The sequence below is a fragment of the Lathamus discolor genome, chromosome 14 (genome assembly GCF_037157495.1).
Source record: "Lathamus discolor isolate bLatDis1 chromosome 14, bLatDis1.hap1, whole genome shotgun sequence".
Lineage (NCBI taxonomy): Eukaryota > Metazoa > Chordata > Aves > Psittaciformes > Psittacidae > Lathamus > Lathamus discolor.
The window spans coordinates 9,374,931-9,401,411 of record NC_088897.1 but is presented as its reverse complement, the minus strand read 5'-3'; the positions used below and the strand labels follow the sequence as shown (position 1 = coordinate 9,401,411).

At 51.4% G+C, this 26,481-nt stretch overlaps 1 protein-coding gene across 1 annotated transcript; it reads left to right on the top strand.

Moving 5' to 3' along the window:
* Positions 1-637: 637 nt before the first annotated feature.
* CPD (carboxypeptidase D) lies at positions 638-26,269 on the top strand. The gene is made up of 21 exons (XM_065694519.1): positions 638-1,365; positions 3,262-3,509; positions 11,076-11,218; positions 11,836-12,005; positions 12,606-12,973; positions 13,148-13,339; positions 14,214-14,381; positions 15,504-15,613; positions 15,900-16,002; positions 16,473-16,615; positions 17,207-17,376; positions 17,940-18,251; positions 19,433-19,628; positions 19,868-20,003; positions 20,636-20,785; positions 21,217-21,312; positions 21,386-21,450; positions 21,593-21,724; positions 22,111-22,296; positions 22,607-22,706; positions 23,329-26,269. The coding sequence occupies exons 1-21, from the start codon at positions 710-712 to the stop codon at positions 23,553-23,555; spliced, it is 4,071 nt and encodes a 1,356-aa protein (XP_065550591.1). The 5' UTR covers positions 638-709; the 3' UTR covers positions 23,556-26,269.
* Positions 26,270-26,481: the final 212 nt, after the last annotated feature.

Here is a 26,481-nt window from a genome sequence, read left to right as displayed (position 1 = left end):
TGTTCTGCTTGTTATTCCTTATCATGCCCCCCAAAAGGAATTGGCAAAGATCTGAATGGAGGAAACCCCAAGTGCTATTTCTACGTCTTCTCAGGCGCACTGCAGTACAGCAACATGCAGCACAGAACAGCAGACCGCGTGAAAATGTTTCTAATCCCATGGAGGTCCCGTCTGAGCTGGTGGCACGGGAAGGCAGGCACCAGCAGTGCTGGAACTTGTTCCACTGTACACAGTAGCATGGTCTTGGATTATTATCGGTATCTGCTGCACCAGTGCACAGGCTGTGTGGGCCCCGGCCCTGGGGGCTTTCGGAAGGGGAAATGCTGAGCTCTTTGCCGGGGAGAGGAGGAAATTCCTGTTCGCCTCCTCTTGGCCCTAGCGCCGTGCGCATCCCTCCGCGCTGCGATCAGGACAGGGGCTGGGGCCGGGGCCGGGGCCGGGGCCGGGGTCAGCACGGGCCACAGTAGCGGCGCGGCCCGCAGGGGGCGCCACAGTGCTCCTCGATGCCCCACCCCATCATGACGCGCCGCTCAATGCCGTCTCTCATTGGTCCCTCACCACCCCGCCCTGGCGGCTCCTCCTCCGCGGCCGCCGCTCATTGGCGGGCGTCGGAAAGAGTGCCCGCCCGTGGGCGGGGCCAGCGCCGCCGCCGACTCCTCCGGCTGCCCGGCGGCTCCCGGAGCGGCGAGGTCGGGCGAGCGGCGGAGCCATGGCGAGCGCGGGGCGGGGGTTCTGCTGGGCGCTGCTCCCGCTCTGCGTGGTGCTGCTGGGCCCGGCCCGCGCTGTGCACATTAAGAAGGCGGAGGCGGCGGCGCCCGGTGAGGCGCTGCGGTACCTGCACTCGGCCGAGCTGGGCGAGGCGCTGCGGGCGCTGGCGGCCGCGGCCCCCCCCGGCCTGGCGCGGCTCTTCAGCATCGGCGACTCGGTGGAGGGGCGGCCGCTGTGGGTGCTGCGCCTGACGGCGGGGCTGCCGCCGGAGAGGGACGGGGACGAGCCCGGCGGGGCGGCCCTTCCCGGCCGGCCGCAGGTGAAGCTGGTGGGGAACATGCACGGGGACGAGCCGCTGGCGCGGCCGCTGCTGCTACGCCTGGCCCAGGAGCTGGTGCGGGGCTGGGCCGGCGGCGACGCGCGCATCGGCCGCCTGCTCAACACCACCGACCTGTACCTGCTGCCCAGCCTCAACCCCGACGGCTTCGAGCGCGCCCGGGAGGGCGACTGCCGCGGCGGCGGCGCGGAGAGCGGCCGGGAGAACAGCCGCGGTCGCGACCTCAACCGCAGCTTTCCCGACCAGTTCGGGGCAGCCAAGCCCGACCTGGAGCCCGTGCCCGAGGTGCGAGCCCTCATCAACTGGATGAGCCGTAACAAGTGAGTGTGACCCGGCCCGGCCGGAGCCCCCCGCCCGGTTCCTCTCTTCCGCTCCGAGGGAGAGCCTTGGCTCCGCTCCCCGGGGGCTTCGGGCTGCTTTCAGCCTTGCCCTGCGCTTCTGAGCAGGGTTCGGGGGGTGGAATTTCTCCCCAGTCTTCATCGCAGCTCTGCACTCGGCGCCCGGGCTGCCCCTCCTGTGCCAGCCTGTACAGGGTTGGGGTTTGCTGTGCACCTGCAAGGAGCTACACCAGCTCCGCTGGGCACAGGCATTCCCGGCCTCTGTGGCCAGCTGTGCATCCCCCTTTTCCAGGAGCCCACAGCTGGAAACTTCTCCTTACCCGCTTCATCACCAGCTTGTGTGTGTCTTGCTCTTGGCGTCAGCAGTGTTTTCACCATGAGCTGTAGGGTGCTTGAAGTATTGGGGGGTTAAGTATACAGCTGGTCTGTGTACAAGCATGTTGAGAAAGCTGTGCTGAACAGGGCTTTTGCCCATCTCTGTGCTTCATGGAAAATTCCCTGGATTTAGCAGTAACACTCTGCGCAGCAGCGTTTCCTCATACAGGTGCTATTCCTGCAGCTCTCTTTGCCATCTCTCCTCCTGTGGATGCAGGACTGAGCCTTGAGCCCTGCGCTGACCCTCAGGCCCTCACCCTCCAAGGGGGTAATGGTGGGAAGCTGCTGTGCCCAGAGCAGGCAGGAGAGATGGTGCCTTAGAAGCCAGCAACCTGCTCTAGTGGAAGGTGTCCCTGCACGTGACAGGGGACTGGAACTCCATGAGCTTTAAGGTCCCTTCTGACACAAACCGTTCGAGGATTCTTTAGAGAGCTATGGAAGGTCCAAACCACTGAGGTCAGTGTGACCAAGCGTGTGAAGCTGTGCAGAGGAAACCAGAATGCAGCGCACTGAAACAAACTGTGGCTCTCTTCCTAAAGCTGAGATAGAAGGAGAAGCGGGGAGGGGATGCCTGCCACCTCTCATGTACCTTGCTGTTTGGATCAAAGCAAAGCACATGGCATTTGGTGTCTGATAGTGTTGGCTCAGGTTTAGGGACGAAATGTGCTTGGCCAAACTATGAAAGCTTGGTGGATGCAGTGCCCATGGGGGTTATTGCTCTGGAGGGATTTCATGAGCGGCGCCAGTAACGGCTTGTCCCAGGGATCCTTTAGGACAGCTCAGATGCAGCAGTTTGCACCGAAATCCCTCCAGACTTGGTTCAACTCAGAATTAGTTACTAGGGAAACTCATGCATGTTCCTAATGGCAGTTTGAAAGTACTTCAGGCTGTTAGGTATTGTGTTGAAGGTGGGCTTGGCCTCCAAGCCAGGGTGAAGCAGGAAGAACGTGGGGCTTTGTGTTTGCCTCTACCTGGCAGCACCAGCTAATGCCGGTATGATTGTATCAGACTAACGCAACCAGCGTTAGAAAAATGAGTGGGTAAACACAAGTGTTTGATTAAAAAAGAGATTGCAGGTGTAATGCAATTCGTGTGAGCTATTTTAAGCAAGTAAAGGTATTGGTCACGTTACCTCTGCTCACAAACTAAATCCCATTTGACCTAATGAAGAGGAGAGCTCTTTTCCCTCAGTGCTCTATGTGGTGGAAAGATGAAGAGCGTGCGTGTGTGTGTTAACATAACCTTGGTGTAGCTGCAGCCCCGTGGGTGTTCTCCCTGCTCAGGGCTGATGGAGCAGGGTCTGATCTCTTCCGAAGTGTCATTGCCACTGGGCAGCTCATCCAGTGGGCACGTTCTGCTTCATTGATCCCAAATACGGTTTGGAGGCTCCCAAGAGCGTGGTTTGGTGGGAAGGCACCAGAATAACTGGTTGGGCAGCTGTAGCCAGCATCCTGTTGAAGTTGTTCCAATATGACTTTTTCCTTTTATCCTTCCCAACCTCAGGTTTCTGCTCTCTGGCAATCTTCATGGTGGCTCAGTGGTTGCAAGCTACCCCTATGATGACTCTCCTACACACAAGCCCACAGGAGTCTACAGTAAATCAGCTGATGATGAAGTCTTCAGATACTTGGCAAAAGCTTATGCGTCGCATCACCCCATAATGAGAACTGGCAAGCCCAATTGCCCTGGCGAGGAGAGAGAGACCTTCCAAGATGGTATCACAAATGGTGCTCAGTGGTATGATGTAGAAGGTAAGATGTGCTGACAAATCACTCTGGCTCTAAGTCGCCTACCAGAGTGTCTCATAGAAATAGCTCCTCGCTCCCGCTGAGATCTGCCATCCAAACTAATGGTGATGATCACAGAGGAAAGGATGGTGGGGGAAGTGATATTTTTAGCTTTGAATGTGTTCTAGCAGCTCGAAATGAAGGGAGGTAGCATCACAGGCACACCAGTAAGGGCTTGATGAATCACAGCTTGGGAGATGTTCGTAGGGAAGAGATCACAGCAAACTGGAAGATTCTTCCTGACTTTGTTGGATGCTGGAGAGTCATCCTGCATGCAGGAGGCTTTGTTTGCCAAGTGAACTGTCAGTAGGTCTCTAGATGGTTACTGAATTTTGATACAGGAAAGAGGGAACTATTGTTAAAGACATTAAGCCAATGCCAGTATTCCTTGAGGGTTTTTTTTAGCCTTCAAACTTGTAATTTTGTAAATTATTATAGAATAGCCTGCTGTGAAGCTATATAAAATGTAAATGTGTGGTCTGAGCTCACGTTGCTGTTGTGAAAGTGAGGAGAACAGCTTTCCTATGGACTGCTCTGCTGTTAGACCTGTGTTAGACGTGAGGGGAGGTGGGATCTAGAAGGGATCTGAAGTTCAGTCTCTGGGGCTTCTAGGAGAGCTCTTGACATCAGCCAGTTTACCCCCAGGTGCCACCACCCTGCCCGTGTGGAGGTGACTGGCCTGGCTTAGCCGTGCAGCGGCTGCTCCGTGTGTGCTGGTATTGCTGGAAATGGGATTTAAATGATAATTTAAGTGATGAGAGGCTCTGGTGGAAAAGGCTTCGTGGGCTGGTGGGGAGAGAAATCTTGGCTGTGTCATTAGAAGTGACACCATTGCCGTGCTCCTCAGCGGATGTTGTACAACCACGGCCTCGCCAGACACTGCAGAAACTCCTGTGGTGAGGCCACCACAGAAACCTTGCAGAAGTGATCTGAGGAAGCTGTGTTGCTTTGCTGTGCCCAATCTGCTTTGCTTTCCCTCCTGCTCGGGCTGAGGGCCGATGGCAGCAGCACTGAGCAAGCAGTGACATGGGATTTTGTTTGTCCTTCAGAGCTTACAGCTTAACAAACCAGTAAGACGGTGCCTGCCCAAGACAAGGCTTCAGAGCTGAGTCCTGTGCTAACCCTGCATCCACCTTGCTCGGGAAGGAGGGAGAGGGATCTGTTATTTGGCCTAAACACATCGCCTTTGTGCTGGAAGAGGCAGTCTTGATTTCAGTGGTGGCTGAATCGTTCCCCAGATTTCATTGGTCAAATAAGATGCGGTTTTATCTCCTTCCTTCCACCCTCTCGAGTACACTGGCCATGGTGTTTGCTGGCTCAAGGTTCACTCTGCTGCTGTGAAAAGTCCAGCAGGAGGAAGGTTTGTGTAATCTGGTGAATTTGTTTATGAAGGAACAGGATATCCTGGATGATCTGTGCTGCCTTGTTCTGGTGGCGGTTGTTATCAGCCAACACCTCAGTCAGGAGGTTTCTTAGCTGCAGCTCTAAGGTTTTCTGCCCTTGGAGTGAAGTGGGGTGAGTGGTTCCAGAGCTTTGGGCAGCATTTCCAGGCCCCTCATGGGCAGCATTTTTTGCTGCAGGGTTAACTCCTTCATCTTCCTGCTAGGATCTGAGGTGCCTGGCTAATGGCTGTGGCACTGACGTGTGAGCCTTTCAGGCTGCCTCTGCCCTGCCAGCCAGCAGAGCAGAGGTTTCACCTACTTTCCTTTCACAGGAAATGGCAAAGTGTGACCTGAAAACCAGTTTGCTCTGTGCTGCCATCGCTGTGGTTTCTATTCTGTCCAAAAGCCTGCAGCATCCAGCCTCTGCAGAAATAAACCCTTTTGCTGTGACAAGCCATGGTCTTTGGCTCAGCGCTGACGGCTGCAGGTGGTTCACAGGCAGAGATTATAGAGGATGCAATGACACCAACTCTCAGAATGGAGCACTGCTGAAGTGGCAGACAGGAGCCTGTGTGGTCCCTTCCTGAAGCAGTAGGGTTGGACTTGCTGAACTTAAATGTCTTTTCCAACCTAGTTGATTCTATGGTTCTGATTAACCTCTTACTGCTGTTGAGAATGCAGCTGTGGAGGATGGCGGCAGCCCTTGGAGCACCTCCCAGGCTGAGGGGTTAACCCACAGGTGAGCCACCCAATACCAGGGGCTGGTACATGTGTAATTTGATGTTGTATGAATTTATTGCGTCCCTTTGGGGTTTAACATTTATTTTCAGTAGTGGATGAAGAGCAGGTGAAGGGGAGTCAGGTGTGTGCAGCCTGACAGAAGCAGCAAAACCACCACGGTGGCTGCACTGAGTCATCTGACTCGCTCAGCTCCGTGCCAAAGACTGCTGAAGCTCACACAGGGACCAGGAGGCTTTTCCCAGCGACTGCAGAATTTAAATGTTTGGTGGAATGAGGCTGGGGACATCCCAGTGTCCTGTAGGAGCTCCCTGAGCTGAGCTTGGAGATAACCGGAGCACATGGTTGTGTGAGCAGCGCAGGGCACACACCTGTGGCCTCCAGATCAGGTTGTGCCAGGAGAGAATGCAAGGCTCCAAGTAAAGCCAGGAAAAACAAAGAAATGGGAACATGATGTTTCCACAGGTGGAAATTTTCCTGCCACGTTTTATCATGTGGAATCAAACAAGCTGGAAAGCAAACTGCCACGGGATTCATTGTGCTGGAGTTAACCAGTGCAGGTTTGTGCTGGTGCCAGACCCCATTAACTTTCCTTTGAGCTTGCAAACAACCTCTTGTGTGTGTCAAGCCGAGGTGGCAAGTACAAACCATAGGAGTAATTGGTAAGGTCAAGTGTGCACAGAAAAGGTGGCTCTCTGCCAGACAGCTGAATTTGCCTTCTGCGTTCCAGCTGCTATAGATAAGCACGTCTGCCACCGAGATGGTTTTAGAGGCTATCTCTGCTGTACATGCTCTTACTCTTCCTTCCTTTTTAACCTCTGGGGGTTTTAACTACTAAATGCCTGGTTTGAATTGAGAAAACGCATGCAAGTGTTGGTCCAGATGATGCTTGGAAAGCTGTTGAGAAACTGAAGTCTTATTGTGGAAGGATGTGCCTGCCTTTACTTTGTAAAGAGCTCAGTTCAGCAACTGAATTCAGCTTACCATTCAATAGGCTGTTTCGTGGGCAGCCTTGGAAGGGGTTGGTGTTATTTGCAGTTCCTTCCTAAAAGTTCTTTTCCTTGCTAGTTTGATGGCCAAGTGTTTGAGGTGTTTCTGGTCTGTACCGTAAGGCGCTTCTGAAGTCGAAAGTGGATTTAGGTTACGTGTGTGCTTAGAGGTAGCTTCAGCTGTGGTAGCAAGCCACCCTGAGCTTCCACACAGCTTTTAGTGGCATCAGAGTAATTAAAATGGGCGCTGAGAGCAGTGGGTGCTCGTGGTATCGCCGTGGTGGCTGTTTCCTGAGCATGGCAGAAGGCAGTTGTGCAGTGTGAGCTCCGGTAGAAGTTTTCAGCCGTGTCTGTCTGGGTTGTGCACAATTGGCTGCCCTTATGTGTTTGTAAGTGTTTCCATAAAATTCTTACTGCAGCTGTTTCTTTATTCTTGAGAGGAGTATTGGCTTGATGGTTTCAAGGTGTCTTTTCACACCTAACATGAACTGCAGCTCTTGGGAAGACTCTGCCCTCCCTTTGGAGAGCCCCAGGAGGGCTGCAGGGCAGTGCTGCTCGGGGCTGTGTGATGCAGCTGCTGGAGCTGAGGCTCATCCTCACCTCCTCTGGGCTTTAATGGCTGCAGACTAATGGACCAGCACATTCCTCTGCTTGTGTGGTGCTGCCACTGCTGCTCCCCTGGTCTCATGCTGTGAGACAATCACTGCTGTCCACAGACTAAGCGACTTGTGCCATATATTTAATCGCATCTCTGGCTTCCTTTGTGCCATCTGCTCTCTCTGCAGAGCAGACAAGACAATTTCTCTGCTTTAACTTAGCTGCAGGTCTCTTATCTCCTAATGTCTGCTCCAGCAGAGCTGGAATTGGAGAGGTTTCTGCAAAGTGCAGTTTGAAAATAGAGCCCTTCCTGGCTGCCCTGGAAGGCTTCTCCTGGCATGTGGTGTATTTATGGTATCTGGCTCCCCAGGGTTGACTCTAGAGAGCTGCATTCTCCTGCTCCCCTGCCTGCTCAAGCTTGGCAGGGAGCAAAGGTATGCCTGTCAGCATGAGCTCTGCAGCACTTGTGCTGCAGGAGGTCTGGGATCCTTGCCCAAAGTGCAGTCCTGATACTCAAGGAGCGGATCAGAGCAGGAGAGAGGTTTGTTCTGAGCATTCTGTGACCTCCTGCCAGCCAGGACTGACTTGCTGTGACTGGAAGCTGCTCACTTCTGCTTTGCTTTGCTTTCCTTTCCTTGCAGAATAGGTATGATGCTTCAATGGGAGGCTGAAGCTTTAGGCAGTGTGGGCTAAAAGATGCTCTGGGATTACCCCAGGTATTACCCAAGCAGGTAGGTAAAGCAGAAGCACTCTTGTCTGACAGTCCCCTGCCTTGGGTGTACTTTTTCTGTGCTGCCTCTTCAGTGCAGTGCTCTGCTAATGGTAAGCTGTGTACAGATCTCTTCACACCTCCAGATCTTCTATATATCCAGGACAGATGGTATATGGAAAACCACGTCATTCCATATGCTGTAAAAATAACTGTCCTGCTCTGCAATGGGGCTCTTTGAAGGCCAAATATGTGCAGTGGATACAATCCAAAGTTTCAAGCATGCAATGGACTACTTTTGAACAAGATTGATGGAGCAAGCTCTAATTCAGTCCGTTGCTGCTCTATTATGGGTGAGCATCTGTCCTAAATTTGGTTGAATGGCAGATGAAGCCCTAAATATACTTCATAATGGCTCTGGTTCACGTATGGATGTTTTCAAATTCATTAGCATCCTGCTAGGAACAGATGGTTATGGGCTGGCAAATTGTTTCACTCTGCATGGTGTTCACTGGTGAGGGCAGCCCACACTGGGTTACTTCCCTGAACCTGGTAACAGGAGCTGAACCAAGCATCAGATTTGCAGGTCTTGTTCCTCTACACCCTTGAACTGAGTCTGAGAGTTTTAAAGTCCTCAAACACTTGTGGGCTCCTCGTGCTGGACAGAAAAGTCTCTCTCCTGGTTTGATCTTGGCCTGTACAATGCTCTCTTGGCTGCACGTGGTGATGGATTTGTTACAATAAAAGCTTCCTGTTCACTTAGCAGCAGGCTCCCAGAAGAACTGAGAGGAACTGGGACATCCTTGTTGTGGTACCATCCCACACATCTTCCAGAGGTCTGTTCTAAATCCTAGTTCATGCTGTCAGTCCACCTCTGCTTCACCCAAGTGCAGTGGGGCTATTGAATCCGGAACAGTGGTCCCTGACCTTCTGGGAGAGTGAGTGCCCGCAGCCATCACATTTATTAAAAGCTTCCTCTCCCTGGTAAGGTGCTGCTGATGGCTTTTCCTGGCTGTGCATTAACACAGGCTCTGCAGACGCCAGGTAGTGCATTTGCATCCTGGTATTGATCTGTTCTGGCCAGTTAATTGGCCACACCACTGAGGGTCCCTCACTTGTGAATGATGAGGAAACTGCTCAAAGTGAGTGAGGTTTGTTAGCATAGCACTAATGTAGCACTTTGAACATAGCAAAGGATGGGAGCACAAAGTACTCATTTATCACTTGCTGGCTGGGGTCTTGCAGGCTGGTGCCATGACATGAGCTGCAGGCTGGCTGCTGCTTTCTGTCCTCCTAAAGTCTGTGTTGCCTCCTGTAGAGCAAATGTATAGCTATTGTGTGAGAGACGGGCTTCTGAGAGCCAGGTTGACATCCTCAGCTCATCCAGAAGGGAGCCATTGCCTGGGTCCCTGCGTCCATCTGACAGTGCTGGGAGTTGTTCAGTTGGTGCATGGAGGTCTCTGGGCTGAGCAGTCGCAGGCTCTGCTGTGCAGGTTGGGATGGAGCCATCCAGGAGGTGGTGGCCAAGGCCATGGCACGCCAGTCTGCCTGGATTGTAACTGAACAAGGCTGTGTCACCCAGAAGAGAGCATCAGCATGGGTAAGACTTAGTGTGGTGTGTTTTTCATGCTGGCACAACTGCCTGATTTGGTGCTGGGAATGATCTTCTCATGTGGCCATGACATCTGGCTGCAGTCATGTGGTGGGATTTGTCAGGGTGCCTCTGAAACTGGTTTCACAGACTTGTGGTGGGTTTGGAATGTCCTTTTCGCTGTTGGAAGCTCCCACGAATGTTCAGAGGGCTGAACATCGGCAGTCTCCAGCAGCACGCTGAAGTCTGAGCTCCAGATCATGAGTGGTGATACCTGCGGATCTCGTGTCCTGCTGGTGCGTGATTCATCCTTGCTTGAGAAACAGGTTTGCTTGCTGAGGGCTGAAGGTAAACTTTGAGTAGGGTCAGGACGCTCCTGGAACAAGGTGACCTTTTTGATTCATAGCAGTGCCTGTGGTTTCTCTGAAGGGCAAGAATACCAAGATGAGCTTAATGCTGGGGAAGCAGCTCTGTGCACTCTTGGTTTCTGGTGCGCATGGAGGTTTGGCTGGTTTAATACTGAGTTAGCAAACTGTCCCCTGGTGCTGCAACATCCTTAAACTGATTGAGACTGCTGCCTTCGAGAGGAACTGTGGAAGGAGGCTGGTCACTTGGCTGCGGGTCTCGGGGAAAAGAGCACGTTTCCCAGTTGGAGTTTCTCAGGAGGACGAGTCTGGGTCCTGTTCTGGCTGCTGCAGGCTTGCAGGAATCCTCAGGAGTGAGGGGTCATCACTGCCCTTTCAAATCAAGAGGAGAGGTTCCTGAGGGTGACTTGCTGCAGTTCACTCCACACTGACACCATGTCAGACCTTGTCAGGCTTTCTGCTAGAGCTGCTCTAAATACCAAGTAGATGGAGAGCATTTACTGGGAGTTGGAGGAGGAGAGCAGCTGAGGAAGTACAGAAGGGAGGGCGTTGCTTCCTCTTGTCTAGTTTTGCTAAGAGGCTTCTTGGGAGAACAGCTGTATGGTCCTTGAAGCTGATTTTGCCCTGTGGATTGGAGCTGCCACCTCCCAGGTTGATAGTCTGGTGGGTTCTTTTGTGTCAGAGGCCTGAAACGCATTTTGGGTGGAGTAGCTTCTCTTGCAGGAAGACCCCAGAAGTCTAAAGGTGGCTTGGAACGCATAGGGAAGGACTCGATGGCAGTAATGTTCAAACTCCGGTGTGCCTGACCTGGCACCCTGGATTGGTAGTGTGTGGAAAATGTCTTCCCGGTAGCATGAACCCGTACGAATCCCCAAGTGCTGTGCTGCTGCGTTCAGCTGACAGAGCAGTGAGACTAAAGGGGCTGTCGTCTTTGAGCTGTCTGTGCCTGACTGACTCAGTGTGCCAGTTACTGAGTGAAACTGAGCTCAATCTTCCCTAGCACAGCCTGTCGTGATGATCTGATCAGGGTTGTTTGCTCTGAAGTGAGGGTAGCGTCATGGTGAGATGCTGTGGGGGGCTGAAGGACAAGGAAAAGCGTGCCTCCTGTGGTGGGATGCCTGTGCATTGCTTTTGGGACATCTCTTCCTCATTTTCTCAGGTGGGATGCAGGATTACAACTACGTGTGGGCCAACTGCTTTGAGATCACGTTGGAGCTGTCCTGCTGCAAATATCCTCTGACCTCTGAGCTCCAGCAGGAGTGGGAGAACAACCGGGACTCTCTCCTTGCCTTCATTGAGCAGGTAGTGTCGGCAGCAGCTGGGAAACCCGGGTGTCCACAGTGGGCTGAGAGCACCGTGTTCACTTGTTCTTGTGGCTTGGTTTGCTGTGTGTGGTAACACACCGGCAGGTGCTGTGCAGAGGTTGGTGGCTAGAAAGCTGCTGTGTGTCTCTGTGGTTCTGCCACAGTTCCCACATCCTCCAAGACAGCAGAGCTCCCCTGAGAGGGGCCTCGTGGGATGCAGTGTTAAGTCAGTGCAGTTATTGCTGAGTAATGTACTCACTGAGTACCTGTATTCATTGCTGTGAATCTCCAGTGATGTTCAAAAGCACCAACGCCGCTGAAACCTTGGCTTGCATCTGTCTCCAGATGCCCACGGATGAGTTGAGTAGGTGACAGTTTAGGCTGGGAAAGGAGCTGCATTTTGTCCCTTGATACAGCGTGTAACCCTGCTGTGCTCACATTGCTGTGTTAATGAATTAGAGGATTTGTTAGGGAGGATCAGTTCTGAGATCTTGCTGCCTTCCCTTTGGTGTTCTCTGCTCTGCTTGGGGAAGGGCAGGGGGGTATTGCTGGCTGGGGATGTGGTTCCCCTGTTGCTGCCTGTCTTCAGCCAGGCTCTTGCATTGTTTTCCTCAGGTCCACATTGGTGTGAAAGGCTTTGTCAGGGATGCAGTCACTGGAGCTGGCCTGGAGAATGCGACCATCGTTGTTGCTGGTATCGCTCACAACATCACTGCGGGCAGATTTGGTGATTACCATCGGCTGCTTGTGCCTGGGACCTACAACGTGACTGCAGTTGTAATGGGGTAATGTCTCTGTGGCAGCCTGCAGCCACACTGCTGGCTACTTGTGTTCCTTCATGTATTTCTTGTCCCAAAGCATCTTGTGTATTTAAGGGGCTTGGCTGGAAGGACCAGTGAATGACTCCAGCTTAGAGCTGCAGCTGTGTTTGTTCACCCCATGCCCCGCTGCAGCAGAGTGCTGTTGGATGCCCAGAATTTGTCACCTTCATTTCATTGCTTGTATTGATCTGCCTCAATTCTTGGGCAAAAGGAGAAAGTGGAGCAGGGTCACCCCAGTAAGAGTTTGTGTTGTCCCAAGTCTGGGTGGGAAGGTGTAGCTTGTCCCTAGGCTACCTCTGTGATAGGCTGTGGCTTCTTTCCTGGTGAGTCTGTAAACAGGAACTTCTGCCTCTGTGACACAGCAAGGACAGCAGCGTGGCTGGCTCTGGTGGCAGTAGGATGTGTCCTGTAGGCTTGTTCTCTGGTGAATCTCTTGCATAGTCCATCCAGTGGGTTCAGGTGGGAAGAGTAGGCTGGAGTGGTGGAGAAGCTGCAGGGGGCTTTGGCTTTGAGGAATGGGGTTCTGCAGAGCCTCCTTGCTGAAGCCAGCCGTCTATTTCACAGGTACACGCCAGTGACCAGAGAGAACATTGAGGTGAAGGAGGGAGCAGCAACAGAAGTGGATTTCTCCTTGCAGCCAACTGTAATACTGGCATCATCTAACGTCACGCAGTTCACAGCAACGTCTGCTCCTGCCTCTACCATCACCCCCACCCCTGTGCAGGCAGAGGTCCCCAGCACAACCTCTCTCCATGAACCCATCCAACCCATGGACTTCCGCCACCATCACTTCTCAGACATGGAGATCTTCCTGCGGCGCTACGCCAACGAGTACCCCAAAATAACCCACCTCTACTCCGTGGGCAAGTCGGTGGAGCTGCGGGAGCTCTATGTAATGGAGATCTCTGACAATCCTGGTGTCCATGAAGCAGGTAAAACATAGAAAATCCTTTTTAATGAGCCACAAATGCAGGAGACAGACCCTTCTGGTGTTGGGGGAGCAGAAGGGTGAATGGGTAAATGACCTGCAGAAAGGGTGGTGAGAGATCTCCAAGCTTTAATGAAGTGCTTATAATTGTCTCTTTGGTGTGGCCGTGTGTCTGCAGGTGAACCAGAGTTCAAGTACATTGGGAACATGCATGGGAATGAAGTTGTGGGGCGAGAGCTTCTCCTGAACCTCATTGAGTACCTCTGCAAGAACTTCGGCACAGATCCTGAAGTGACAGATTTGGTCCAGAACACACGGATCCACATCATGCCATCTATGAACCCTGATGGCTATGAGAAGTCCCAGGAAGGTATTGCTGCCTGTGCTAAAACATCTGTGGGGTTTCTAGCTCTGAAAACAAGCTTTTGGGCTCTTGGTACCTGGAAACCTGGAAGTCTTGTTGGAGGAGAAGTGGTCTCTGCACAGGGAGGCTGTGAAGGGTCATGGCGCGTGTGTGGGGTGAGCGGGTGAATCCCACATTACAGGATATGGGCAGTTGACTGATGCTTGTGGCTGTTGGAGAGAGCTCTTATGCTTCAGCACTGCTATATGCTGCCCCTCTTTGGGTCCCCTTATGGTTTGTGGCTATCCCAAGCCTTGTTTAATATAAAAAGACATTCCTTTGACACAGCTCTTGCTTGCTGTGTTTTGGTCCATGCTCTTAGTAACATGTGATGTGGGAGCCAGGCTGTCTGCAGAGCACTCGTCCAAGGATAATATAGACTTCTATCGTGATGTTGAAATTGGCAAAAACATCCTGTAGGGAAGTCTTTGAAACTTTGTGGCTCTTGCAGATTGGCAGAACAAAGCCTGTGTGTCCAGAGTGATTTTTCTGGAAGCAGAGTTCTGCTTGGGTTTAGCAAAGAACTTGTCCAGCTGGTTTGAGGAGGTGAGCTCTGAGGTTTCCAGCTCTGGCATTGTTCATGGTAAACTGAGTGGCACTGAGAGCCTGTGCAAGCACCCGCAGAGAGGGCCCCCAGACACCTCTGTGTGCTGAGCAGGCCTCTTGCTGGAGGAGAGCATGGGTGTCCGCTCAGTCTGGGGTGCAAGAAGCCAGCACTGTTGTGTTCTCTGCTGTCATCCATTCATTGATTGTTGTAAGCTCTGTACTAAGAGGATGAAGCCTCTGCACTGAAGTGAGAACTCGCACAGGGCACAAGCCTGAACTTGTGTTTCATTTGCAGGAGACAGAGGAGGCACCGTTGGCAGAAACAACAGCAACAACTACGACCTGAACCGCAACTTCCCAGATCAGTTCGTCCATGTGACAGACCCTCTGCAGCCAGAAACTCTCGCTGTCATGACCTGGTTAAAGACTCACCCATTTGTGCTCTCAGCAAACCTGCACGGAGGTAATGGCAGCCAAACCCAGCTCCTTCCTCTGCTGAGGTGCACGGGATGGGAGTTTGCAGGGATATCTCTGCAATGTTCTAGTGAAGGCAATCAGGTTCCTGCAACAGGAGTAAGACCATTTGCAAAGGGCTTACACAAAGAGTAAATGAACCCTTTTGTGCTGCTGGAAAGTGGCTCAGAAGCTGGAAATGGAGGGTGAAAACCGTGTTTCCCAGCACATTTGTAGGGAGTTGGAGATGTTGCTGGGAGGATTCCAACCACTTCTCTGGAGGGAGCACATGCTTTGGGGAGTAGGAAGCACGCTGCCCACTGGGAGATGGGGATGGATGCTCTCCTCACGGTTGCTCAGCAGCTGGATCTGGGAATGTGATACAGTGCTGCAGCTGTTAAAGGCTTCATAACAGTTATAGAGTGAAGAGAACAAGATGTAATCCTGAGGGTTCCCTGCCTTGAGTCGCATGGCAGAACTATGACATTTGCTGTAATTTAATTATCTTTTTGGAGTGATGTAAATTAAATCTCTGTATTACAGCTTATTCCCCAGTTAAGTCTGCTGGCTTGTAGCTGTGGTAACGTGCAGGTGGCTGCTTTGTGCTAGCATGTTGAATTCTGTAGTGCAGCAGTACCGTGTGTGGGTACGAGAGCTGGCAGTTCTCCAGCAGTGGTGGTGTCTGGGCTTCCACAGTGCTATTAGTGCAGCTTGCTTGGGGAAAGCTTCAGAAAGCCAAAGGGGTTATAATCTGTCAGTGCTTGCAATTAGCTCCAGAAGGCTGAAAAACTACAGCAGTTGGGCCAAGAGCATGGTGCATGTTCTAGGAAATCCCTCCCCTTGCTTTCCCTCCTCTGAAAGCGATTATTATAAGGTTATGCTCATCACTCCTGTAAGAGCCAAACCTTTGATGTGTTGTGGCACGGGTTCACCTTCCAACCTGGGTGTGATCTTCTCTCTTCCTGTGCTTTTGTTATCTCTTCTACCCTCTGGGCTTAATGCTTTGTTTAATGCCAAGCCTTGAGAAGCAGAACATTGGTACTGATTGGAGGAAAGGAAAAATTTCCCCTGTTAGGCTGAGGGATCACTTGGAAAGTGTGCAAGTATGAGTCAAAGCTTGTTTCCCTTGCAGGTTCTCTGGTGGTTAATTACCCCTTTGATGATGATGAGCAAGGAGTAGCCATATACAGTAAATCCCCAGATGATGCTGTGTTTCAGCAGTTGGCACTTTCCTATTCTAAGGTAAAGCTCTAACGGGAAGACAGGCGCATCCTGCTGGGGTAACTCCTAGAGCACAGGAACTGACGCACTGAAGAGTGGTAGAAAATGCTCTGTATGGGCTGGGAGGAGAGCAAGGAGGGGTTGGGGTTGGGTGTGGGTGCAGTCTATTTGTGCTGCAGCCATACAAACACACATCTACAGGAACCTCTGTGTATGGTAACCCTGAGTGTGTGACTCATGTTAGGACAAAAGTGCCAGTGCCTATGGAGTGCAGACTTAGCTTCACATGTTGTATCTTGTTTTATAGGAAAATACAAAGATGTACCAGGGAAGCCCTTGTAAGGATATGTACCCGGCTGAGTACTTCCCACATGGCATCACTAATGGGGCTCAATGGTACAACGTTCCAGGTAAAGTAGACCTTAAATCTCTTGCGCTGTTTGTCCTCAAGTTAATGCATGTGCAACTTAAAGAATTTAGGCTGCTCAGTCACAAACTCTGCATTGGTCAGCCCAGATTACTGGAACTCGGGTTTCTTTTATAACCTCTTAAATAATGTACCCAGATAAAGTTATTCCTGGGGGAAGGAATTTATAGTGTAGTTTTTCTGGTTATTAGCAAAATGGTTTCATAAAATTTTACAGCCCTATATTAGCATGAAAGGTATTTACAGGGCGGATGGTTATTTGCCTGCTAGTCTGGCTTCCCTTTGAAGCTTAAATCTTACCCTGTGTAAAAGCCTTCTCTCTTCAACTGTAAAATGTGTGCTGTAGTTCCTAAGTCATCTTTCTCTACTATCTGATACACTTCTTTTTCTAGAGCTGTGGTGCAGTTGCCTTCAGAAGACCTTGTCAAAACCTTTTTCACATTCCTGTTATAGGTGGGATGCAGGACTGGAATTACTTACATACAAACTGCTTTGAAGTGACCATTGAGTTGGGCTGTGTGAAATACCCAAAAGCTGAGGAGCTGCCCAAGTACTGGGAGCAGAACCGCCGATCCCTCCTCCAGTTCATGAAGCAGGTGAGATACGCTTTGATCTCAAGCACTTGTAGGAGCTGCCTCTGGGCTTTGTATTAGACACGCCAGGATGAATGCACTGCTCTGTGGGCTGAAGGGAGTGCTGCTTCCTGGCCACACTGGCTACCTGCTCCACAGAAATCATGCCCATCAAACATGTCTCGACTCCTTTTCCCTTTTCTCAACACGCAAAAAATCTGTATGGAAATAGCAACCAGGTGATGCCAGTGTGAGCTTTTTATTTAGCACTACCTTGGTTTTCCCTAGGCTGGAGTAGCCCTTACACGCTGTTCCCATCTGAGCTGGGGCTGGTGGTAGTGCTGCACACCCAGGGTATGCAAACAGAGGTGTGGAGCAGAGAGTGCTCTGGTGGCACCCTGAGCCAAACAGTTGCTCATTGTGCTCATCAGGTGATAGTTGTCCATGCCAGCTGCTGGCGAGTTGAACCTGAGCCCTTTCGGAATGTCTCTGGGAATGCTGAACCTCCTGGGCTGGGAGGTGGTGGGATCTGGGTGGCAGCGCTCCCACGGGGATGTGTGGAGTGCGAGGCAGAGGAGGAGCTGGCATTCAGCAGGGCTCTGGGTCTGTGTGCAGGTTCACCGCGGCGTCTGGGGGTTTGTGCTGGATGCTATGGATGGAAGGGGTATCCTGAATGCCACCATCAGTGTTGCTGACATCAACCACCCGGTGACCACCTACAAGGATGGAGACTACTGGCGCCTCTTGGTCCAGGGGACGTACAAAATCACAGCATCTGCCCGAGGGTGAGCAAACAGCAGCACAACCGACTTCCCAGTCAGTAGTTCCATCTCCTCTGCCCTACAGCAGATGTAGACATGGGTGTTTTTCCTGCCCTTTGGCCTGTGCAGACTTAGCAGTGTAATGCTACCGTGATGTCAAAGACTGCTCACCTGGCATCAGTGTGCAGTCCAAACCTTCCCTTGTTAGGAGGTGATGTGGGGAAGGAGCTGATAATGTCTTTAGGAGAAATTCTCTTGCTGGCAGCTGCCCACAGAAATGACTTCATCACTTCAACTGCTGCCAAACCCTCTGTTTTGAAGCAGCCTGACTTCTTGTGCGGCCAGTCTGCCACGTAACCCTGCAACACCTGAGCCAAAAGCAGCCCAGCGCCATGTTGAGCTCTGAGCTGCTCCCTCTCCTCCTGCCATTCCCATGTCCTTCGGAGCTGTTCTTGCTCTTCATTCTTGCATACCTCCCTTTTGGGGGGAGCAGTAGCAGTCTTGTGAATGGCTAGTCAGGAAGCGGGATGGTTTGTGCGAGATCTCAAATGCTTGATGCTTCCTTGTGCCTTCTCTTCCCTGGGCAGGTACGATCCAGTCACTAAGACGGTGGAAGTCGGCAGCAGAGGTGGGGTGCAGGTCAACTTCACCCTTTCACGAACAGACATCAAAGTGGAGGAGGGGAAGGTGCCAGTCTTGAACACCCCAGACACCAGTGACCCCAACGAGAAGGAGTTTGAGACCCTGATCAAAGATCTCTCTGCTGAGAATGGCCTGGAGCGCCTCCTGCTCACCTCCTCAGGGAATGTCGCTCCCTACCGATACCGCTTTTACAAGGACCTTTCCGAGTTCCTCCGAGGCCTCTATCTGAACTACCCGCACATTACGAACCTCACCAGGTGAAAACTCACAGCAGCACTGCTCAGCTCCTCCCTGAGCAGCAGCCTCTGGTAGGGAAGTAGTGAAATGACGAGCCGTGAGCACAGTGCAGAGATGGGGAGCTCATCCCTCCCTTTCCCTGTGGTCCCTGAGTTTGCGGGAGCCCCACGTGCAAGGGCTTGGTGACGGAGCACTGGCTGCAGGGCCTTACAGATGCATCTGGGTGCTTTTTCCAGAGATGTATTTTACTGATTTAAACCTGCGGTGCTGTCAGTTCCCCAGGGGTGCCTGGGACTGGTGATATTCCAGCACTGATAACCCAAGTCTCTGCAAGATACGTCTGTTCCATGCTCTTTATTTCCTCTGTTTTCCAGATCCCTTCTAACATCCCCGCTAAAGAGTCCCCAGAATAAGTGATCAGTTTGGCTTACAAATCTCAGATGGCTTTTTCATTGTCTGCCTTCAGTTTTTGATTCAGCAGTGTGAGATGTGTTTGGGTTAGCTTGCCCTGAGCCAAGGTCTCTGCCCTCCTGCAGAAGACCAGCTGCTGCAGTCCTCTGCTATTCTTTGTGACCCGTAGCGCTTGGCCTCTGTCAACTTTACAAAGCACAAATCTCTTTGTCCCAGGACCTCATTTGCTTGTTGTTACCAGGCACAGTGTGCTCATGTGCTGTCCCAGCTGATGCCAAAGCTGCTTGTCTCATCTGTAGCCTCTATTGTCCTTCCAGTTGCATCAGCCCCGACTGCGTGCCCTGCTTTGCTTGCATTCATTTGCTAACTTAATGGCACGACTATGGCAACAAGTTCTGCATTACTGGAAGTAGGGCTGCTTTTGTCCTCTGCTGCATAAATTAGTTTAATGTCCAGATGTATCTTGCTTTGAAGGAAGAAAAAAGCCACGAACAAAGCCAACAATGGAAGCACAGAGGCATTTAGCAGTTCCACATTTAGCATCATAACCTATATAGAGGTACACAGAGCATTGGGTGTCTTGTACATCTGGACCTGGACATATTTCCACAGATGCCTGTTTCCAAACTGGTGTTCATAGTGAATTCTGTTCAGTGCTGCTGCAGATCTGCTCTTAGGATGTGGTTGTGTTTTGTCTGCCTTTGCAGCCTGAGGTTGGCAGCAGTTCCCTCGTGGACCAGGGGTGCAGCTCTGTTCCTGAACTCACACTCTGCTTTTCATCTCTTGGCAGTTTGGGTCAGAGCATTGAGTTCCGTCAGATCTGGTCCCTTGAAATCTCCAACAAGCCCAACCAGTCCGAGCCTGAGGAGCCGAAGATCCGCTTTGTTGCTGGTATTCATGGAAACGCTCCTGTTGGTACTGAACTGCTCCTGTCACTGGCGGAATTCCTTTGCATGAATTACAAGAAGAACGCTGCTGTTACGAAGGTGAGGAACTAATGCAGGGGACTGTCTTGGAGTCTTCCAGCTATATCCTGAGGAAACAGTGCTCACTGGGAGAGACTTGCCTTGTTAACACTGACTTGCAGTGATCCTATGTGTAGCGGGGGAGGTGTTGTGAAATCCTCAGGGCAAGTGGGAACCTCTAACTGCAATTCCTAGGATGAGATCCAGGCAAATGAACCCTTCTAATTGCACTTCATGTACTGTATCTCCTTTTTGCGCAGCTGATTGACCGAACACGGATTGTGATTGTGCCTTCCCTGAATCCAGACGGACATGAGATAGCCCAGGAGAGAGGCTGCACGTCGAAGATAGGCCAGACTAATGCTCGTGGCAAAGATCTGGACACAGACTTCACAAGTAAAGCATACTGAAGCACAGTGATGTGTAGTGTCCCTGTAATAGTGAAGGCTCCTTCTGACTGCTTTAGGTTTGGGTATAGTGATTTGGTTACAGAGTCTATCTGTACAGAGAGCAGCACTCCTGCCCTGGAGCCCAGGGAGCAGAGCTGCTGGGAAGCTTCCAGTGCTTGGATCCCCCTTACAGATTGTAATTTGCAGCTTCTCATTTGCAAGCAAAAGGCAGAGCAGAGCTCTTGAGGAATGGTCCAGAGGTTGGACAGCACATAATATGTTTTCCTGTTAACTTATTCTTTCAGCCCCTGGTTTCTGAAAAATGCCTTCTGTTCATGCTCCCCAGAAAGTCTCCTTTTATTTTCCATGCTTTTCTGGTTTCAGTAACTGCCTGTCATTGGCAGGTCATTGGTGATACTGAAAGCAAACACATGAATAGTCATGTCTCGCATCTGTTTAGCTTTGCAGGTGAATTCCCCCCATGGGTAGAGTGGTCTAGGTGCTTTACTTGACCTGTCAGGTGCATCTGCTGCATAATACATGCAACAAACTTAATTTCAGCCATAGACCAAGAATGTACTCAGACAGCAGAGGAAACTGATGTCAATTCCCTTTTGTATTTGTTGTTCTGGCTTATAGGCAATTATTCCCGGTACTTGGACACACTGGAGCCTGAGACCAAAGCCATCATGGAGAACTTGATATTGAAGCAGGATTTCAGCCTCTCTGTTGCTCTAGATGGAGGATCTCTGCTTGTCACTTACCCATATGATAACCCATCACAGACAGGTATGATGAACACCTCCAGGGCCTTGCATGCAGTTACCCTTGAGTTCTCTTTCTTCTTGGACTTCTGTCTTGGGCAGAAGTCCATGTGACTGTGTGATTTAGGAGTTTTTTTGTGCCGATGGTGTTCTGTAGCCTCTTTCTGTGTCCAGCCCTTTGTATGTGGTGTTGACAGTCTCTTAAGTAAAGCTATAAAACCTCCCAGGATTCAGCAAGGGGGCAGAACACTTACTATTTCTGTTGTAATTCAACCTTTCTTCCGCTAAAGCCACTGTGAAGTCTGCTTTTGATACCACCTTCAATGTCAGAGAAAATCTGGAATGGCCTTGAAACAGCATGTCTCTGTTTAATACAGGGTCTTGGGGTTAGAATGGGAATCTGCCCCTCCAGGGAATAGGAGCTGCACTCTCAAAGTCTGATTTTTCTCTTTGTAGCGGAGAACAAAGAAACACTGAAGCATTTGGCATCTGTGTATGCAAACAACCATCCACTGATGCATTTGGGCCAGCCAGGCTGTCCCAATAAGTCAGGTATGTTTGGCTGAATCCTTTAACCCTCCTCAGCATGTGCTGGACTCTGATACCTGTGTTCTTGCTCTCACAGATGAGAACATCCCTGGCGGTGTGATCCGTGGCTCTGAATGGCACAGTCACGTGGGGAGCATGAAGGTACTTCATCGCAGCACAAGGCTTCTTATCTCGGTTAAACAAGCATTGAAAACGTATTTGCTCTGATGTCTGAGCAAAGCTCCCCCACTCTGCAAAGCTTTTTGAATACCACCTCTTGTAACCGTGGTTTTGGCTTTTGCAGGATTTCAGTATCACGTTTGGTCACTGTCCCGAGATCACAGTTTATACCAGCTGCTGTTACTTCCCGAGTGCAGGACAGCTTCCCAGCCTGTGGGCAGAGCACAGGAAATCTCTCCTTAGCATGCTGGTGGAGGTGAGCCACAGCTGGGGAGCAAATTCTGGCAAGGGGGGAAGGTAGTGGGCTGGATGGGGATGGGGGATGAGGAAGAGAACAGTATGGAGGGTCCTTGTGGCTTTGTTGGTGCTGTGTAATTACAGACAGTCATAACTTAGACTGTATGAGGAATGAATTGAACAGGGGCAGCAAGTGACCACAGTATGTGTTGACCTGAGAGTTAATGGTCTGTGCTGCCTCACAGTGGGCTGAGTAGTCCCTGCAGTGCTGTGCATTTTTATTTGTTCTGGGGGGCAGGGTTGGAGAATGGGCTGTGTTTTGAGGGGAAGATTAGTTATATATTTTAGTTAAAAATGTGCCACACATGGATCTGAATGTGACGTGTTTGAAATGCTTTCTTCCAGGTCCAAAAGGGAGTCCATGGGTTTGTCCAAGACAAGAGTGGCAAGGCAATTTCTAAAGCTATCATTGTTCTTAATGAAGGTTTGAGGGTCTTTACTAAAGAAGGTGGCTATTTCCATGTGCTGTTGGCTCCAGGTTTACACACCATCAGTGCAGTAGCTGAAGGGTACCAGCAGAAACATGTCAAGGTAGGTGAATGTCTGTATTGGAGATCTTCCCTCTGCTCCCTGTCATATGAAAGCATCCCTGTCTGGTCTCTGCCTTGGCTGTGTTTAGCTGTTGGTTATCTGCCTGGGTAGCTGTTTTCTGCCTTGATATAATGAATGGAGAAGAATTTACTAGCACAGCAGGGTTTTTTCAGGCAGTGGCTTTTCTTTCCATTGCACTTGTCTTTGCTGACGAGGGCAGGACTGGGTGGATGCCAAGTATCTCTTTCATCTTGACACCTGAGAGAGGTGAAAGCTTAGAGACACTCTGACCTCTTGTATCTTTCTGCAGGTCTTTGTCCGTCACGATGCACCCAGCTCCGTGTTCATTGTATTTGACACAGAAAACAGGATATTTGGCCTGCCAAGGGAGCTGGTTGTGACTGTTGCAGGTAAAGTGACACAACTGATCAAAGCTTTGAGCTTCACTTTCTGTACTGGTTCGTGCTGGCAATGACCCTTCACTGAACTGGAAAAGTAGCCTGAAGACATAAGCCGTCTCCTGCTTTCCCTTCTGAATGTGTGCTTGTCCTTGCAAACTGGTCCAACAACCTTTGGATCTGGTGATGCCGGACTAGCAGAGGGGAGGGAAGAGGAAGTAGAGGATGTTGCAGAGGTCTGAAGGTTTTAGAATGAACTTTGACCTGCCTGGAATGAGGGAAGCCTGGTTGTGTGTGGAGCTGGGAGCTAGATCTTGCTTCTTCTTCAAGGTGCTGTGGCACTAAGGAAGCATTAGTACTTATTTTGTCAAGGTGGCAGCTGCTGGAAGGCAAGAGTTTGTACCCAGTCTGCAGAGGAGCTCGGTGGTGCTGTTCCAGATTGTGAGCACAGAAAATAAAGCTAGTGCAGTCCTGCTCTGGAAGCAGCTGTCGTGCATGACATGTCTGCTGTGACCTAGAAGGAAGGAGCAGAGTCATAGTGAAGCAAGGAGAATGGTTGTGATTGAGGAAGGGGGACTAGAGAGATGGTGGCAAGCTCAGGAGCCTCACATGAACTTTGTCTTGTCTCTGGCAGGTGCAAGTATGTCTGCTCTGATCCTCACTGCCTGCATCATCTGGTGTGTCTGCTCCATCAAGTCCAACAGACACAAGGATGGCTTCCACCGCCTCCGGCAGCACCACGACGACTATGAGGATGAAATCCGCATGATGTCCACAGGCTCAAAGAAATCACTCCTGAGCCATGAATTCCAGGATGAAACGGACACTGAGGAAGAAACACTGTACTCCAGCAAACACTGACACTCCTCGGGCAGGAAGGGAGGTTCCCATGGACCAGACCCAGTGGTGGGGGCCAATCCCTGTGGTTCAGTTTTGAAACATTAGCTTGCAGGATGTGTCCTCCAGAGGTGCAGGTGGCTGCTCCCAGCTCCCCACTATTTGCTCTGTTCCTATGTACATGCAAATTAGTGGGCGCTGGGGGCTGGTTTCAGGCTAAGGACGGACACTGGTTGGTATGGTTTTGGATCAAGGCCGGAGGTTCATGTGAGGTTGTTTGAAAGGCAACTTAACAGGGTGGCCAGCAAAGTTCCTAGCACTTCCCCAGCACCTCAACACAGCAAGCAGATGGTGGGGAAGTGCCCCAAGACCTGCAGGGAGTCATAGTTCCAACACTCCAGAGCAGTTTCTCTTCCTGTTTTGATTTAATGTTTTCCACTCTGTACCTGGGGGGAAGCCACATCCTTCACTTGACTCCATGTTCTGCAGCGCAGCCCTTGGAAAAAGACACCCCCCCCCAGGAAAAAAACCATCCCTTGGTTCTCAGCTGCTTCCGTGGAGCTTCTTCCCACCAGGAGATGCTGCGGCCTGCTGTGATCAGCAGTGAGAGCTGGGAGAGATGACGTCCACTCTTGATGTGAGCTGGAGGAAGGAGCAGATGTCAGAGCTTCAGTGGACCCTGACTAAGTTTGCTTGCTTGCCAGCTCTGCGGTACTGCTGTGCCTGACTTCTGGGGAAGGAAGAAGCTTTATACCCATTACTCCTGGTTGCTTTTCCATTTGTGTAGTAGACTTGGCCTTTGGGGTTTCATGTTAGCATTGCAACGGCATAGTGTCTGAAAAAGCAACTGGAGGCTGTTCTAAGCAAATGGATGAACTGATGGTGTTGGATCCTGTTAGAAAACCAATCAGTTACTGACTCCACCTGATCAGTCTTGCTCAAGCGTGCCACTGTTCAGGAGGAAAGAGTGAAACGTGACCACTGCTTTGTATTGCACTCCTATTGGAGCAGCAGGGAGAGGTCATGGGAGTATCCATGGCCCAACTTCGGTCTTAAATTTTGAAGCCAAACTGTACCTAATACCATTTAGTGATCAGAGCACTTTGGAAACACCCTCATCAAGCTCTGGTGATTGTGGGCATGAGCTTAGCTGCTGGCTGGGCTGTGTTCTGCCCTGAAGTATGTAGCAAGAGCTCCACCTGCTTGTATGTCTGCTGCTGCAGGGCCTGAGTGCAAGGTGTGAGGAAGGGCTGAATGGCTGTGCTGAAGGAGAAGGAAAAAGCAGCCACATCCTGTTTTGTAGCCTTTAGCAGGAAAGGGAAGCTGCACTGTGCATCCCCCAGGCATGTGGGATTTGGGGGGAATAGAAGTGATGGCCAGAAGGGAAGAATGGCTGAAACAGTTGATTTCCAAAGCCTTGATGCATCTCTGATGTTCCTGTGCTTTCTGAGCAGAAGCTTGGCCTTAGAATAGGCACTTGTTTTCTTGCTGCTCATGTTCTTTTGTTTTTTTCTTTTAGACCTTGCCCTACTGACTTGAACTCCAGGGTGCAGGAGCCTGGCACAGCGATGTCTTGGGCATAGACTTTGCCCTGAGCTGATCTGCTCTCCAGCAACCTGGGGAGGTTCACTAGTGAATCCTACACATGGTGTCTATTGGGAGGTGTTTGCACCCAAATGTATGATGGAGTCTGTTCTGCAGGGTTCTTACTTGGCCCTCTCTAGGCAAACAGTGCGGTGGGTTCCCTACTGAAGGCTGCTGGGCCCCTGTCACCTGGGGTAGGAGCAGTTCCTCACCCCAGTGTGTAGTAGTGCCCATCCAGAACCACATGCCCATGCTGCCACGCTCATAGTCCCAGCTGATAATGTGCAGGCAGCTGGAGGGACAGAGATAACCCTTACCCACCAGTACACCTTCCCTGTTCCGCAGGGAATTCTATTGCAAGAAATGTGCGTTAAGACCAGGCTTGGGTGCAGGGAGATGAAGCTGAGCCTTGCTTCTGTTCCTGTCCTGCACTGCTGTGGTGTGAAAGCTGCTCTTGAGCCATGAACATCTCTGCCTGCTCCCAGCTCATCATGCTGTGGGTTGGGCCATGACCCTTTGCCATGGTGATGGGCTGCAGCCCAGCAGCACTCAGTAGTGCTAACCCTGCCTAACCTCTGAACCTCCCCTGCTTCTGAGGGCTTTAACAAGAGACACAGCTGGGTTTTGTGTTAAGTTTGCAAATGGTCCTTGGGGCTCTGTCTGGGTTTCATTTGCTCTGGCAGCAGGTGCTGGGCTGAGCTGGCCTTGCTTTGTCCCACTAGCAATAGCCCTCCTTAGAACTGGCCCTTTCCCTCTCGGAGTGGGGTTTGGCAGTAGCCTGCAGTAGGTGCGTGGGTTTGAGTGGGTTTGAGACGTTTTGCCAACACGCGTGACTTTTCTACACAGCAGGACCGGGGTGGGTCTGGCTCTCGCTCCATGCTCGGGGCTGCAGCAGGAACCACGGGGGCTGTCTGTCACCGGCTGGGGAAGGCAGGAGCAGCCTCCCCTCGCTGCCCATCCATCCGCCCGAGCCGGGCCCCCGCGGGCGCTTGTCCCTGGAGCGTGTCCATGCACTGTGCCTTCAAATGTCCGTTTTTTAAGGGACTTGAATCGCCTTTTCCTGGCGGCGGGAGCGAGGCCTGGCTCTGCCCTCAGCCTCTTTTTTACCTGTATACTGAGATCCAATAATCCGTATAAAACTATTTTGATGTCCACTTGGGTTGTCTCCTTCTTCCTGCAGCGGGGGCTTGAGGACGCTGCGGCACAGCTGGTGCGGTTGCACCTCAGCTCCTGTTCGAGGAGTTCAGTTCTGTGCCCCTTGCTAGAAGAATTGAAGGGCTGGAGCTGGTCCAGAGGAGGGCAATGGTGAAGGGGCTGGAGCGCAAGTGTGATGGGGAAGGGTTTAGGGGTGACCTTGTTGCTCTCC